This window comes from Cynocephalus volans, chromosome 1 (genome assembly GCF_027409185.1).
Source record: "Cynocephalus volans isolate mCynVol1 chromosome 1, mCynVol1.pri, whole genome shotgun sequence".
Lineage (NCBI taxonomy): Eukaryota > Metazoa > Chordata > Mammalia > Dermoptera > Cynocephalidae > Cynocephalus > Cynocephalus volans.
In genome coordinates this window covers 276,146,454-276,164,804 of record NC_084460.1, presented here as the reverse complement: position 1 = coordinate 276,164,804, position 18,351 = coordinate 276,146,454, and the positions used below count along the sequence as shown (strand labels likewise).

Sequence of the window (18,351 nt, the reverse complement as noted above, 5' to 3'; positions counted from 1 at the left end):
ATTCATAATGTTCTATGAGATTCTACCTACAGAAAGTGAAGATGGAAAAGAAACCTGAGTGAGCTTTAGAATACTCTGTCATTTAAAAGGCAGAGCAGAGAAGAAGGATATAGTAAAGCAAAAGAGATTGAGACACAGGGAGTGGAGGTGGGAGAAAACCAGGTAAAGTTGATGTCCTGGAAGCCAAGTGAAGAAAATGTTCCTAGAAGGAGGAGAGTTCGTCCATGTCTAATGCTGATAAAGAGCAAATATTGACCATCTTATTTGACATGATGGAGGTTATGGCAAAATTTGAAAAAAAAAATAGAAAAACCCAGGAGCGGTTTCTATTAGAGTGATGAGGATAAAGAGGTTATAATTAAAACAGGTTAAGAAGAGCAGACAGAAATGGAGACAACTTACCTAGAGAAAGCTATTCAAGGTGTTTGCTGCGAGGAGAAGAGAACATGGAATCAATACATATTTTTGTTTGTTTGTTTTGCTTAAGTTGGCAAACATTATAACACATTTTTAAGCTGATGGAAATAATTCTAAAGAAAGAACCTCTTATTTCAGGAGATAATGAGCAACTGCAGGCAAAATTTTCTTTAGTCATCAGAAAGGATGGAATTCTCAGTACGCAAGTGGAGAGAGAAGTTGGTCCTAGAAAGGAGTGGGGATCGTGCATCCATCGTAAATTGAAGGAATTCATAGTATATAGGTAAAGATGCAGGTAGATAGTGGATTTGATGGTCAGAAAAGTGGAGAAATTCACAGCTTATCTTCTTTTTAAATGAAATATAAAATGAAATTATCATCTTAGGCCAGAGTGGGGGAGGCAATATTGGAAATTCAAAGAAAGAGAAATTTGAAGTGGTCCATTGAAGAAAAAGGGACATCATCCCAGAAGTACAGCATTGTTAGGCAGTGCTGAGGGGCCACTTGAAATGTTTAGTTATAAGTTAAAATGATCTCAGTAAGTATTGTTTTATTCAGTCATGCTATGATTGTTTAGATGTAGACATGGGTACTTGGAAATTTGGGTTCACCCATGATTGAAGTTTTTCCAGATGAATACTTAAGTAAGGAGTTAGGGGCCAGGGTGTATGATATATAATGTATATGAGATAAAATGATAGCAAAGGGTCATCACAACTAGTTGAGTAATGAGGAAAGTTGTAAGTAATGAGGAAATAGTAAGGGAGGCTGATATATAATGAAAATATGTAAGGTCATGAAGATCCCAAAAGCTGAATAATAATTGAGGTAAACACCAGAACAGGTGGACTGAAAAAAGAGGAAGTGAAAGTTGGAAATATGGTACCATAAATCAAGATTCTAGAGGCAGTAGAGTTACTGGTAAAGTAAATACTTCGTATCATCAGTGCGAGTGGGTGGCTGAGACTACTGGAAACGAGTAAGCAGGGGATCGTGAAGACAGGACTTTGGATAGACAAAGAGAAGTGAGAAGATTCAACAAACATTTAGAACTGAAAATATGTTCCCAGACTTGCTGATTAACTGAATATGAAAAAATTGGGAGAAGAAAATGTTATTAATTATTCCTAGGCTTCTGGCTTGCAAAAGTGGATGTATGGGGATAATGACATTAACTGAGATTTGGTACCGTTGGAGGGGTGCTCAATTAGTCATTCCGAGTTTAGTTTTGGGGGTGTTGAATTTGTGGTGACTTTGACACTTCCAAATGATGCTAAGTGGGAAATTTAATACATAGATATGAAAGTTTCTGCATATGCAGACATGAGGTAGAAGTGAATAGGAAATATGGAAATACAGAGCCAAGTGTTGATATCTTTTGAGAAATTTAGGTGTGAAGGAAAGAAGAAAGACAGAAATATTTGGAGAGGGAATAATATCAAGAGAAAGATATTTTGAACTTGGGTGAAATTTAAATCTATTTTGGAAGATCTTATAAAGTGTAAAAGGTTGTATATACAGGAGAAAGAAGAGATCATCAATTACAGCAGTTTCCTGAAAAGCTAGAAGAATTATTAGGCAAAAGGAAATGTGAAAGGATTAGCCTTGAAGAAGAAAAGAGCTCTCATTCAGGTACAGGCTACAGAAAAACGCAAATAGATGTATAGCTTTGGTAGGCAAAGGCTGAGGAAGTTTCTCTCTAATATTCTCTCTGAAGTTTTGGATGAAGTCATCTTGCCAGAAGGGAGGAGGGTATGTTTTAGTGTCTATATGTGAAGGGAAAGATGGTTTGGGAAATTAAATTCAGATATAAACTGTGCTAACTTTTGCATTTAAAGTATTCTGACTTGAACTCACAAATCATCAATAATTTGCAGTGTGTTGCTTTACGTGTATCCAACTTGAAGGTCACCCTATTTTATTTTGCATGGAAAATAGCAGGTTGTAGTTTGCTATCAGTGATTCTGAACTCATTAAGTAGAAGACTGTTAAATATATAATCAGAATCTCACAGCATCCTATATCCCTTCTGAGAAATTAATAAATTTCAATACCTATTAGCATTAATTGCAAAATTCTAATATATAACAATTACTCAAAATTACACCATTATTAGAAATATCAGCAATCAGGCAGGTACAGAACATCAGTAAATCAGTACATCATGAAATATTTTTCCTATATCAGTTTTTTAAAATGCTCTCAAGTAAGGAATTATGATGGAAAGTTTCTTACAAATATAATTTCTTTGGCCTCTGATTGTACTGATGTAGCTAAATTTATCTTTAAGCAATGATTCATGTCTTAGCAATTTGTCCCATGTGCCTTTCTTTTAAATTCAAAACAAGTAAAGGTAGAATTCATCATCCTGATGGTTAAAGATCAACAGCCATGTTTTAGGCATTTCTTTCCTTTTTTTTCTTCCTCCTATGTTTTTTTTAAGATGAATTATTTTCTTTAATATATTTTAAAATGAAATTCTAAATTCCAAAATTAATACACACTCAGTATTAAATGCAGATGTATGTATGTCTGTATGTTAGTACTTCCACACGTTTGTCCATAAATTAATACGTATATACAATAACAAGGGTTTTTGCTTGTTTACAGATATGAGAACATACTCTACACATGATTCAGAAACTTATTATTTTACTCACATTCTAGTACATTAGGGGCAGCCCTCCAGATCAGTATATACAACTCCTTTTATGTTTGCATAGTATTCCCTAGTATCAATGTGCCACCGGTCCCTATTGAAACATAGGCTGTTTCTACTGTTATGCCTTTTACAAATTATAAAATAAATAACATGTATATGTGCACATCTGACATTACAAAAAAAGTATGCTTTGCTGGGGATTAGTTAAAATAATGGGAAATATTCAGTTTTACTATTCAGTTTTGCCAAGTACTTTTCAAAAAGCCAAATATTAAACACATTAAAAATTACAGAAATTACAAGATGAGTTAAAAAAACATTTGAGCTACAATCTCATTATAAAATATATAATTTTATAACAGAGCATTTTTCTTTATACTTACCTAAAATTCGGTGAGTTCCATCGAAGTATGGCATCAAGTTATTCACCAAAAGCTGCCAAAGACCGCATGATTTGAGAATTTCTTCGAATGAGTTTATATTTTCATTTATGTGCCATTAATCATGTTATAGAGAGTACTTGGATAAAGAAGTTTAATTAACTCCAACAATTGTTGAATTAGTAATTGGTTAATTCATAGGATGACTTTGATCTGATATAGTTTTAAAATAATTAAATAAAACATGAAAGTTTAGTAAAAATTAGAGAATGACTTAGTGAGTCATAACAATCGCTAATCTTTACATAAAATACTCAGACTAGATTGCTAGGAAGGCCTTCTCCATTTCTCTGTCTTTCTTTGTCTCTCTCTCTCTTTTAAATTACTATAGACATCACTACTTGATAAGAAAGGATAACTGGTATAAAATTTACAAGATGTTGTCTTTTGCATACCATCTTAAACTGATAATTGTGTTCTTTAAATTGGTTTGTTTGGTTGTTTTTGGCTATTTGCAAATAGCTTAATAGTAATATACTTAGAGGTCCCAAAATGTACCTGAGAAGAGATAATAGTGTTCTCCAGCAACTAACTCAGTGCCAGAGGGTGAAGCTGGGCCCAGTGACTGCTATCTCTCGCTCTCTTCTCTATTTGCCATAAGAAAAACTGAAATTTTGCATAAACTGAACTGGCATGATTACAAATAAAGATAAGACATTTGCCTAGATAATACCGCAGATGGAAAATATATGTAATCTGAAAAACTAAAAGACTGAGAAGAAGAAAGGTTACAGGTGTGCTTCAGTCAGGAAATTTAAAAGGATGTACTATGTTCATTCATTTTACTTTTAGATTATTTCCGTAATGGCTATTTACAAAACAAAGAGATTTTAAAACATCGTTTCCTGGATGTCCATAAGCAGTATGTAGCATCACATATGGCTGAAAGGTAATAGCATACATAATTTTAATAATAAAAAATAATAAATGAAGAACAGATTGAAAAATTAATATTCCAGCAAGGAAGAGAACGTTTTATGTAGATATGGGGTTTTTTTCCTTGGTAGTAATGATTTCTTTTGCATGTAAATGAAATGGTTTCAGGCAAAGTGTAAAGTTGTCTTGCTATTATATTATTTCAATGTTGTTTGAATTGGCTTAGGTTCGATTTTTTTTTTCTTTTACATTATCTGGAGGCTGTGAATCTGTATTCAGAGCATCTGCAGAATCATAACATCTTCTAGGCAATCGCTTTAGAAAAAAATGGGTTTCCCCATAATTAGAAATGTGCTCTAATTAGGGGTTGAGTGTTTATATAAGTTTTTTAAAGGAGTTATATTACTAAACATTGTTATTAGATGCTTTAAAATGTGTTTTTATGAATTCGGTCACAATAAACCTCCCTTAAAATACAAAAAGTAAACCATTCTATGTTAAAACATTATTTAAAGCGGGGTGAAGTGACCAAAAGCCTTCGTGAAGGAGGGTTTGTTTGTCTTTTCTCCAAGTCCTCTGTTGAGTATTTTATAGCAATAGGCAGAAATAGCCTCACCCTCTTGTTTTTTCCCTTGGGTTACTTCCAATCTACTATGGACCCAGAAATTAGAAAAATTGTATATCTGTGTCTTGCCAAGTTAAATGCTAATGAAGAGTTCTGTTTCTTCATGTTCTCTTTATTTGCCTTCCAGTACATATTTGCTTGAGGTGCATAAATTAGGGAAACATTTTATGACGTTTGAATTTTTTTATCACTGTCTGAAAACGGATGACAATTAACACGCTGTCCATTCCAACATATTTACGTTCCACAGCTCAGAAGCTGCATCCCTGAAGAAGCTTTATAATCATCGACTCAGCATTCCTTGTAAAAGTATTTAAGTCCCACCTCAGTGCCCCTCCCGTACAAGTGTTCATAAAAGGCTGATGTAGTGAAGCTTAGTCAATGACCAAGAGAGTGTGATCATGAAGCAGACATAACAGAAGCACCAGGGCTTGTAAGTGTTAAGCAGAAAGGGAAGGGCCATTCATTGGTTTCATCTTCTGTTTTTAAAAATCAGATTATCTTGAGCTAACGCACTTGACAGTTCAAACACAAAATAAGAAAAAAGTAGACAATCTGGACATAGTTCCTTTACAGTTAGAACCTTACTTGGCTACAAGTAAAAGAAAACTACAAGTAAAAGATATAAGAGGCTTTAACAAATTGTTTTATGTGTTATTGTTTTACATAGCAAAAATCTAGAAGTGAGGTATCTGTTGCCAGGAGTTCCATGTATCAGTACTATCAGGACCAGAATCTATGTCACTGTCATGATTTTTCTGTTTTGGTAGTAAGAGGCCTGCTGCAGCTCGAAGAGTCACATCCTAGGACAGAAGTGGAGGGACAGGTACCATCAGAGCTGCCTGTCCTTCCCAGAATCTCTCTAGCCAACATCTGCTTTCATTTCATTAGCCAGAAATTTGTTGTACGTTCACACCGAGATGCAGAGAGACTGGGGATGTTATTATTTAACTTTTAAAAAATTGCTAGATTGGAAGGTATTAGGGAGCAGGGGATTAAGAATGCTGTTGGGTTAGTCAACACGGGACATTGATACAGTGTTGTCGGGAGAGGGATAAACTAAACTGCAATAAGCAAACAGAATAACAACTTGTCTGAGCATTCGCTTCACTGCTTTTAGGAGAAAATAGTATTTTACCAATTACTGTGAACCAGGAATAAGCGAATGTTAAACACGTATCAGCTTCAGTTCAGAGAAGTATTGTAGAAATAATTCTTCCCATTTTCTTTTCATTGGACATATTTTGGGATTATGCTTTTGTTACGTTTACAAATATATAGGAAGCTCTGAATTATTTTTCATAGTTGTAGAAGGTATGTACTTTTAACGGTTGATTTAAGATAAAAAGTATGTAAATATTTATAGAAGTAAACTATCATTCAGTAATTTATTTGTGTAAAAACCATTTATATAGTGCTTCTTATAACTAGGCCCTAAAAAATTACAAAAATATTTGTGACACAATTCTAGCACTGAAAAGACTTATATTTGAACTTAAAATAGAAATACTATTCTCTTACCTTTAAGCTCTGAATGTGCTTGTTTATCATTACATAGATAAAAGGTATGGATGATATTTCATATCTGAGGAGTAACTATAAGTAGGGAAGTAAAGAAATCCAATGATTGAGTCCTGGAACCCTCCTTCATTTAGAGGTCAGTTATAAAAGGAGGAAATAGCAAAAATGACTGAAAAGGACTGACCAGATAGAGAACTAGAGAAAGTGATGTGACAGAGCACAAGAGAAGACAGTGTTTTAAAAAAGGGAAAGTGATCACTCATATGAAATGTTACTACCAGATGAAGATTAGCTGTAAGAAATTACTATTTGATTTGGCATTAAGGAAACCATTGGTAACCTTGATTAGGGCTGATTTAACGGAGAGTCAGAGACTAAAAATGTGATGAGATTGGTTTAAGAATCAAGATTGTTAGTAAAGTGAGCAACTGCAGATAAGCTAATTAGAAAATAAATGCTAAGAACATATTTTGTATTTCCACAATCGTTCCAAATACTTAAAAGTCATATTGACTGGAGGAATTGCATTTTTTAGAAATACATTATCACCTGAAATATCCCATTAACTAATTGATTCATTTAATAATAATTATCGATAATATTCTTAGAGAATGTTATTAAGAAGAAGGATAGAGGAAAAAAAAAAGTGGAAATGGTGGTTCCTAACCTCATGAGGCTTATCATTTTCCTGGAAATAGAAAAGAAAACAAAAGAGAATAATTATAAATATCTAAATCTAGTTTAGTCCGGGAGTGCATAAAACAAGATACATAAGTGCTATTGTAAATATAATAGAAAAATGGAATGAATTGGGTCACAGAGATGGCCAATAAAATTCAAGCTACTTATTAGCATTTACTATTTTGTATCTGGAACGTAAGATTGTTCCTATGAAAATTATTAAAAAGTATGTGAAGTGGCCTCTTTCAGCATAGCTGTGTTTAACTCTCTTTTCTAGAGAAGTTGTTTTGAGTTTTAATATTTAGTGCACTTTACATTTTCCAAAAAGGGGATGCCAGGAAGACCCCCAAATTAACAATGAGACCCATCTAAGCTTACCAAGGCATCTGACTCCAACCTGTGTTACCAGGATGAACAGTACCTCCATGTGCAACAGTAGGAACTGGATTTTTAAACGTATTAAGTGTTTTAAAGGTTTGTTACTCTTGCAAATGATTGGTCTGAAAAGGTTAGTAAAAAGATAAAAACAAACACAAATCGAAACACTAGAATTCATCTTAATGGGAGATGCCAAACCACATGAAACAATATAGTGTATCAGCAAAACAAAAGGGAAAGGGGGAGGAAGGAAAAAAGATTAAAAGCCCTTGAGCCACCCTTTTCTTCCTTTGCATGTTGAACGTTCTCAGACAAAAAAGTAAAGAATGAGAAAAACGTAAAGGGAAGGACGTTATGCTGTCTGTGACTCTCTTTAATTAAAAATGTGAAGCTAGTAATAAAATCAACACAGGAACAGGTCTTAAAATGAAAAGAAGAACTAAAATATACAGAAATTTTGGAAGTGGAGTAAAATAGGTAGATTTTGAACTTTTTCAGCACCTCAAATCCATAGATTCAAAAGAACTCAACACTTCTCTCCTGTCCAGGTGTCTTTCTCCTGATTTCTGCACATCCAGGAGTGGCATCGTCAGTCTTATATACTGCCTCAGGCATGGGAGTCCAGCCATTTCTGACTTTTCATTTGTTTCTCTCCACTGTTGAGTTTATCCTTTTAAAAAAAAATTCTGCTGTTAATATTTTTTCATCTGTATTTTCTTCTAAACTTTCCTAATCTGTCTCATTACTACTAATGAGGACTATTCAAATAGTCAGCTAAACTAGTTTTCTTGAATATATCTTCTTTTCCCTGCTTACCTACCGTACAACTTGCTACCAGAATAATTTTCCTAATATTTTTATATTTTAATGGAAGGAGAAAAGACAGAGTCAAATCTTGACTAACCACTTAGAATGCTTGTGATCTTGGACAGGTTATATATAATGTTCAGATTCATCATACATAAATTATCAATTACGTTCGAAGAATTTTTTGACCTAATACATACAAAATATCTTTAAAAAAGTAGTTTTTTTCATTAGTCCTGCGAGAAATGTTCAGTGACCCCTAAAGACGTCCAAAAATCCTAGTATTTTCCCCATGATTGTACCACCTTCTCAAAGTCTCCTCCCATCCCATTCCATCCAAATCTTAAGTATGCTTGAAGTCTGCCAACTCCCCCATGTACACTTCGAGGTCTCCGCAGCACAAAACAAGGCTGCCAGCAGGCAAATATAAGTAGAAAACACATCATCTGAATGAAGAGGAGTGATATTTCTAAAGAAGGACACTTCCTTACTTCCCCTTTGTAAGCATTTTATTTTATTTTTTATTTTATTTTATTTTATTTTATTTTTTAGTCTAAGGCAAGCATTGGAGAATCTAAAGTATAGAAAAAAATCAAAGTTGCTTTATATGCAGTATTGTGTATAAGAGAACAAGCTAAGCAATTATTTAAAAAATGTTTGTAAATCCTCTGAAAATGGGACTGCTTTAAATCTGTGCCCAATAAACATAACACAAATGCTATGATACATAAAGGTAAATGTGACTAGCCAATAGAATATAATCTCTGTTAGCTACAGAGATTTCTGAAATGACAGTACCTAGAATAAAAGGGGGTTTTGAGGTGAAGAAAAATGTTAAAATATGGGAACAAAGAACGGTGCCTACAATAAGTTCTTCCTCCCTCACCATCCTTCACAGAGCAATATTTATGTAATATTTTCTACTCTATTATGAAACTAATAAATTCCTTAGTATGTTGAATAATTTTGAAAGGTAATATAAGTGAAGTTGTAAAAGCTGTATTCTCAATTTTTTAATCCTTTGGCCTGTTGCTTCAGATTATCCTGTTTATGTAATAAATGGGTAATAGGATATAGTAATACTTAGTGGTTAATTTATTTTGTAATTAAATGTTTAATATCTGTATCTATATAGAGAGAGAGACAGGAGAGGTTTTGTTTGTTTGTTTGTTTGTTTGGCAGCTGGCAGGTACAGGGATCGAACCCTGGACCTTGCTGTTATCAGCACCACTCTGTAACCAACTAACTAACCATCCAGCCTTGTTTATAATATTTTGTTTGTGCCAATAAACATATTTATAAATATCCCATCCAGGTAATAGTATATAGATGGTGATAAAAGTATTGTATTAGTACAGATATTTATGATATTGTGTAATAGGTATAAACTATGAAAGAATAAATCTGAACACCAAAAATTATCTGAACTCTTGAAAAAAATCTTTAAAAAAAAGATTTTTTTTAGAAAACTTTCTTCTGGTCTAATTCCCTTTCAACATGTTACTTGCAGAAATTCACAGGAGTAGAAACTCACAGGTATATTATATATATTCTCAGGATGGTGTCCTTAACCATGAGAATGTTTGCCTCAAAAACAAATGTACAAGTTTGTGTACTTTCCCAAACATTGTAAAAAACAAACAAAAACTGATATATAAGTAACAGTATTGCCTATAAAGAGAATGAAGGAATTATTATGAAACTATCAGAAATTTTTCTCAGAAATTTATCCTAGAAATAAAGAATAATCAGATCACATTACATATTGATTTAATGGTAGTATCTATACTGAAATACTTTTGTAACACTGTGTTATTAAATGAAATGTGACATTCACATAATGAAAAATATTGGAAAAAAAGGTTTATCTTAATACGTGAAGACAAGTCAAAAAACATTCAGATGTGCTTAGGAAGAGGAAGAGTATGTTGTGTTTCGTTTGCTTCAGATCTTACACTTCTCGTCATATTTAAAATGTAGTAGAGGATTCTCGAGCCCTAATCAAAGGACACAGACATACTGCAATATCCTAGGTCTCAGCAAGTAAAACTGTAACTGTCAACTGATGTCTACATCCAAGTCTGACCCAGATTGCTTTCATTTGCTCAAAAGGGAAAGATGTGTCACATTTATAGAATAGGTGGAATTCTGGGTCAGAATAAGCACAATTTGCAAGAGAAAAGGAACTCTATTAATGTAGCGCTACTTGCCCTAGGCAGTAACCCTCAAAATGTCTTATGGGGAATTTCAATGTTTCCTGGTGCTCCAGGTCTCTTATTTCAAATTGGAACTGTTTTGAGGAAGACTGAACAGAGTAGCATTGCAGTAGGCACTGTCACTGTAATGATAGATACTGCTTGCTCTGTGTTTCTTAAAGGAAATATAGTTTTCTAAGAAAAAAAAAAGCTTTTACCACTGAAAAAACAAAATGAAACTAAAAGAAGAATGCCATTTATAAACTTTATACCCAAGAGTATAAAGGATTTAATAATTATTAAATATTTTAATGATTATTTCACTTTTGAGAGTAAAAAAGGGAAAAGTGTATTATTTATCCTTAGACTAGCATAAACTGAAACTGGCCTGGTCAAAATGGGGCATGTGATTCACCTAAGCTTAGAGATATTTGATCTAATAATAATATTAGATATAATCTAGAGGCAAATTAATCAGATCCATAAACGTGAGAAAGACTAGGTAGTTCCCTACTGAGTTTATTTTTATTAGCTTAGGTAAAAAACATATTTATTTGTATTTAAGCTGAGTTATTTGTTAGAGCCACTAAACTTACAACTAATTAGAGGCTGACTTACAACTAATTAGAAGCTGGCACATAATTAAAACATAGACTGGTCTAACTCCAAAGCAACTTTCCTCCACAATATGCCACTATAAGGAAAAATCATGCAGAATTTGAAAGATTAACATAAAACAATAATATTAAAGATACTATTTTACCATTTTTTCAGACTTGCAAAGTTTATTATACAAAAATGCCCCATTAAATTTATCTGACTTGCCTGTTGTTTTTGTTTTTACCTCCAGTGTACATTAAACACACACACACACATTTTCAGTTTAACCTTTAGTGCCAGTAGATAAACAGCGAAGCAACTTTAATTCTTATCCAACAAATCTTGAAGACCTGTCTTGAAATTATTTTGTTTAACTTACAAACTTCTAAAAGTGAAACTCTCTGAATTAAAGACAATACTGTTGCAAATTGAAAATTATTATGTATTCAAAAAGATGAAGAAAAATATACCTATATTACAAATTTAACAAACTTTTTGTTTGGTGATTAACTTGCCTTACTTTGTAAAAGAATGTTATAGATTTAGCATTCTTAGCAATAACTGTATTAGTCAAAATATCAGTTTTGCCAATTTTAAAGAAAATACCATTGTTCATTTTTAAAGGATAGCTAGCCCTTACCCATTAAGTGGAAAAAGTATAGTGAGAGGTTGGTTAATGGTCACATAACAGACAAGTAGGAAAAATAAGTTCTATGGGTATACAGTCAAGCTGGGCATCTATAATTAACAATCATTTACTGCATGTTATCAAATGGCTAGAAGAGGGGAAATCGAATGTCCTCATCATAAGGAAATGATTACGTTTCATAATGATGAATATGCTAAGTATCCTGTTTTGATCATCATGCATTGCATACATGTATTGATATTAAACTCTGTACCCCACAAATATGCATAATCAGTATGTTTCCATAAAAAATAGTTTTGGGAAATATTTGAGTTTTAATCATAAGTTATACTGACTTTACTACATTTTGTTTGTGATCTGATATCTGGAAGGAAACAGATCAATGAAAGAAAATGTGTAGATGTTTATAAAAAAAAGGCTTTCTGTATCCTTACACATTATATATTCTCCAGTGAGAGAAATAGCATGGTTCAAAGATAGTAATGAATGTTAAGTATGTACTTTTTCATATGAGTAATATAGTTTTGGAATGCACTGCTCTTTCATTAGGTAATTGTATTCATTGTCTCTAAAGTTCTAAATGAAATTATGAAAACCAAATTATATGCTTTTAAATAAATTAGCAAAGTTTATATGTGATTCAGAATCCCTATGATACTAGTTTCTTGATTAGTTGGAGGATATCGGTTGCACTATACTATTTCCAAATCACAGAATAAGGTGAACTATCAACTGATCACATCCTTTTAGTCTGAGCTTGGACTTGCCACTTAAAGTATCCTGTCTTTTATACTTTAGAGGGTCCCAACCATTTTAATGGACAGCCAGAGACAAACCAACAAACACTACTCCTGTTACATATAAGTGATTACAGAATATTCTATGTACCTTAGTGTTTGACTCTTCTGATCTCAATAGTGTCATATCTGAACCTCATAAAGTTTCTCTGACACACATACAGAAGAAAAATATTCTCAGAAACACTTTGGTTGTCAATAGCCAGCATTAAACCTAGGAGAGGGATAAACAATCATTTAAAAAAGCATTTTAGCTATGTACTCTTTCTTCAAAGGATACACATAAAGAGTTAAATATTAGCTCTCAGGAAAAAAATATATATATACACATTTATATATATATATATATACACACACACACACATATAGGAATCTACCCTATACCTGCAAATATCTAGGAATATTCAAAATTGGGGGGAGTTAGGAAGGGTGTAAATAGTATTAACTTTTTAGATTATCTTGGTTTTATGGAATGTAATGTTAATTGTAAGAAACATAATGGTAATTAAATGTCTCAGATACATTAAACTATAATGAATAGAAAATATATGCAGAAGTACTTAGATTGTAAAAGTGGACGGGGAATAGCAAAATGAAACCTTAATTGAGAAAGTGCAAAGTAAACATCCAAGAGAAAAGAAAACAATACTATTACTAAAAAACTAAACTTTTAGATAATGATTTTTCTATATTTCTTAAATTTAATAAATGTTTATTTCAAAAGAAATATAAACACATTGTAGAAAATTAGAAAATACACATTAGTAAAAATACAAAAATAAGAGCACCATGTTCATACTACCCAAAGACAACTACTGTTTAGTGTCTGATTTTATATTATTCCAGATATTTGACATTACGATTGATTTTCACAGAAATAATATAAAAAAAAAAATAGGGGTCTTGTTTGGTTCTACTAGAAGTGGAACAGAAAAAATGAACAATAAAAGATAAGATAGAGCATTTTCTTTTAATTTACAGTGACTCTGACATATATTTTCATAAATATGAACCACCTATTTTGTAAAACAAATAAGCAGAGAAAGTTTAGAGTCTGATCTAAATCTATGATTAAAAACACGTTGGACCCTATTCTTAATTATACTAAATCCTTTGCAATAAAAAATTTGGCTGAGGAAACAAAAATGCTACCCTTTCTATAGTAGTGACTTTTCAGGGATATGTTAGGAATTTGAGCTGAAAATTATGCCTTGGTTTGAAAACTTAAAATATTTCTTGAAATACATATTTAACTGGCATGCTCAAAAATACGATCTTGCACATGCAAAAACACATCACAATGATGAGCTTGTGTCCACACTATAGTTTAATTTTCTCAGCATAGATTTTTATATCTTTAGAAAAATCCCATTTAGGTAAATCTAGTTGAATTATAGCAACATTTCAGCATGCTGTAGTACTTTGAGCTGTCAGAAAGCAACCTTTAGGATAAACTATATTTTAAGGGTTTTTTTTGCAGTTTTATATGACTTCAAAAGACCTCACTTCAATGATAGAAGTTACACAGATTTTTTAAAGGAGCTCTTTAAAATTTTAAGATTTTATTTAGGACTATCCACTATCATTATTTCTAATCTATCTTTGAGCAAAAGTTTATTTTGCAAGAGCAAGTAGTTTATTTTTTCCTAAGAAAATGTAGCTGCATAAAACAAGTTCCTCTAAAAATAGGAATATAAGATATTAAATGCTTTATTATAGAAAACATGAGCATGCAGGAAATTCTTTTTTAGTTGTAATACATATCTTGGCTTTGTCTTCAAATATTTATTAGGTAACACCTATGTGTTTCACTCCAGGTTATTTGCTATGTCACACAAAATTAATATATTTCAGGACTCTGACCAGTGAAAGCTCATAGATACTACTCTACTCTAGAACAAGAAATTAAAAACCACAAATATTACTGTTCAAGCAAGGAAAAATTTATCTTAGGAAACAATAAGAAGTGATTGGTTTCAAAATTATAACTTTGCTAACATCACATTGGACAAACATTTTAAGAATAAAAATCTCCAGGCAATCTCTTTCTAATCCCTTTTAGGTACTATTTACATTTTTTTTTATATATAATACTTAATATGCACATCTCTTTTATGAGTATATGATCATCAAACACACTCTTGATTGTAATATAATACTCCTGTCATCCTCACTCTGAAAACCTATCTGACTCAGTTATTTATCTTTCTCCTTCCCTTTGTCCTACCAGAGTTGTCCTAACCAGGGTTTCAAACAGCATTTTTGGCAATGACAGCTCTCATTGGTACTCTCATACTCCCAGGGTGTGGGGTTCATATGTCTTCGGACCACTGATTTTTGCCTTAAAACAGTGGTTCTCAACTGGAGATGATGTTGGCAGACATTTGGCAATGTCTAAAGACATTGTCATGACTGGAGGATGGGTGTACTACTGGCATCTAGTGGGTAGAGGCCAGGGATGCTGCTGAATATCCAGAAATGAACAGGACAGTTCTCTGCAACAAACCAATATCCAGTCCAAAATGTCAATAGTGCCACTGTTAAGAAAGCCTGCTTTAGAAAAAATGCTGAAAATAAAATTATACACCACAACAATATAGTTAAAATGTATTTTCCACTTATTCTTAGCTAATACTAAAACTTTAAAAATTTTAAATGCTCCCACCCGAACATTTTGGTGTATACTCTTCATTCTGTTAGCAATTTTTACATTTTCTCATCAAATGGCATGTTGTGGCTGCTCATCCCCAAATATTAGTTGTGTGTGCATGGTTTATTATTAAAAAATAAAACAAACCAGAAGCTACAGTTTTTAACGTGAGAAAATGTTTGTTAAGCCCTCATGTATTTTATTTGCATTTCTCCTAAATTATTAGATCTCTGTAATGTGGATAATGCATTAATGCAATTGCTTTTTCCTCTTCCTCTGCTTTTCTCTCTTCATACTTTTTTTTTTTTTCCCTTTCCATTCTGGTTGACAGAACTCCCCTGATTGCAGCTGGAGTCATCGGTGGGCTCTTCATCCTGGTTATCGTGGGTCTGACATTTGCAGTTTATGTTAGAAGGAAGAGCATAAAAAAGAAAAGAGCCTTGAGAAGATTCCTAGAAACAGAGGTGAGGTGTTTATTTCTCCTTTTTGTATGCTTAGGGATTTTCATTTGGTTTAGAAGGTTTAGATGATATTCAGTTTTTCAACCCAAGTGAACATTCTGTTCAATTTTTCTGATGACGGTTCATATTTTATAGTATATTAAGAACATCTGATGAAGAATCAGAGTATACAGTAAAAATGGTCAAGGCAGGTTCATAGCTCCAAGGGGGTTGATGGCAAGTTCAAGGAAATTATTGTATTGGGGAACAGACTGTGTGTGTGTGTGTGTGTGTGTGTGTGTGTGTGTGTGTGTGTGTGTGTGGATATAGCAGAACTAGAAAAATGTTAAAAAGAGAGAATTTTTCTGGTTCAAAATAGACAGATAGGCAAGCAATGTATGCTTTAATTAGGATAATTAAATTGGTAGCCAATGATCTCATTATACCAGCAGTGAAAGACTGAGCTTAGTCTTTAGATAAAACTTTGTGTTGTAATCACACAGACCTTACACAATTTATGAGATGCATTTAATATTATGTACGGTGGTTATTGTGAATATGTAAATTACCCAGAAATTATTATAATTTCTTTTATATTGCTACACTGAGTTCTCTAGCATGCAAACTGATAGTTTTCACTGTACAGGATACAGGGGAAAACAATTACAGGAGACTATTCATCACCTGACGTTTCTCAGCTCTCATCTTACCTCTTTCTCCTGATACACAGATTTTTGCCTCTCTGAAGAATTCAGAGCAATTCTGTTCTGAGACTTAACCTACCCTGGGTTTGTTTTCTCTCTCATTGTCAGTGGGATATCTGAGTTTTCCTCTTAACGCTAACAGGAATGGGTTTAAGTATTTTTCTAAGGATTGGAGTTAACTGAAATTGGAATGAGTTGTCTCATAAATAGACATGTTCAAGCAAAATAAAGGTAGTCAGTCACATACATGGAAAACCTAGCAGTAATTCCTACATTAGCTGGATGTTTACAGACAATCAGTTTGATCACTTTCAACCTTGTACACATAAATTAAAGTTTGGGCACAGCCCATGTGCTGTGCATATTTTCAATTTAGCTAGGATGCTGGAGGCAAATAGAATTCTCCCTCATGGTCATTTTGGGGCAGTTGAGGAGAGAATTCTGAAAAGTGAAGTAGCCTAGAGTTAGAGAGAAATCGAAGGCTTGGGACAGCAGAGGACATTTAGGTGATTGAATAAGAGAGAGAAATTCTGTCTCTTAACCACACGCAGGGAAGGCTCATTGTTATGAAAAGAGTTCTTGTTGCTTTCTTTTGTTTTGCTTTTTTAATGCAGTACTTTATATGAATGTCTTTTAAATTGTCATTTCTTTACTAAATAAACACACAGGTCCCATTTTACATAGAAAGTTGCTGCTTAGGACTAAGTTATTTTACATTTGGAGGTCAGGTCTTTGTAGAAGAGCCCCTTTTTCTTTCAGTAAAAGTAAATAACTATGATCATCTACCACCATCTAAAAAGAAGAGGAATTCTTAAGAGAATCAATTTAAACCCTTAAATACTGAAGCTAGAAATTTGCCTCAGAGGTAAAAAATTTGTTAAATTTTGATATGTTCTTGAAATGCACTTAAAGTTGATACACTTTCCCAAAATCCTTTTGTGTCACATTGTCTTTTATCTGTTACATGCATAAAAGTAAAAGATTCTTTTTCAACACTCACTCTTTTAGTCCGTTTTGTGTTGCTATAACAGAATACCTGAAACTGGGTAAATTATAAAGAAGAGAGGTTTATTTGGCTTATGATTCTGGGACAGCTGCATCTGGCACAGACCTCAGGCTGTTTCTACTCATGGCGGAAAAGTGGCAGGCAGCCGGTGGGTACAAGCAGATCACATGGCGAGAGGAAGCAAGAGAGAGGAAGCAAGAGAGAGGAAGCAAGGTGCCAGGGTCTTTTTAAGCAATGAGCTCTTGCAGGAACTAATAGAGCAAGAACTCACTCATTAATCCCCCCACCCCCAGGGAGAGCATTAATCCATTCATAAGGGATCCACCCCCATGACTCAATCAGTTTCCAACACTGCCACATTGGAGATCAAATTTCCACATGAGGTTTGAAGGGGACAACACATCCAAACTCCATCACTCACTTACCTAGATGCACTGTAAGCTTGATTACAATGTGATTCAAAAATGTATTAATGAGATATGATACTATACCTTGAAGAATGACAGATCCAGTGCCTACAATATGCCAGGTAGTGTCCCAGAATTTTCCAACTGTGTTATACCATTTTATTTTTTGACAATCCTCTAAGGTAATTCTTGCTATACCTGTTTCACAGATGGAAAATAAGAGGCTAGAAGGGGTAAATGGCTTTCTAAGGCTGGGAGTGGCAGCACTGGTATGCAAACCTGAAAATTTAAACTCAATCTCTTTCCACCATGTCACTGTTGGCTTGCAAATTGACACTATGCTTCTTTTAAAGGTATAATATTCAAATTCCTGGAAAAAATGTGTTTGTAGAAATGTTTCAAATAATACCTAAGAAAATTGCAGGAGGCTAAACAGCTCAGGCAAAACTGCGAAGTTTTCAAACTATGAAATGATTGCACAGTATATGCCAAGGCA

At 33.2% G+C, this 18,351-nt stretch overlaps 1 protein-coding gene across 3 annotated transcripts in view; it reads left to right on the top strand.

Moving 5' to 3' along the window:
- The window catches only part of ERBB4 (erb-b2 receptor tyrosine kinase 4), a 1,081,647-nt gene that overhangs the window by 837,152 nt on the left and 226,144 nt on the right, over window positions 1-18,351 (top strand). For all 3 annotated transcript variants that reach the window (XM_063078433.1, XM_063078424.1, XM_063078415.1), the window contains exon 17: window positions 15,630-15,762. In XM_063078433.1, coding sequence (XP_062934503.1) covers window positions 15,630-15,762 — 133 coding nt within the window. The remainder of the gene's footprint in view (window positions 1-15,629; window positions 15,763-18,351) is intronic.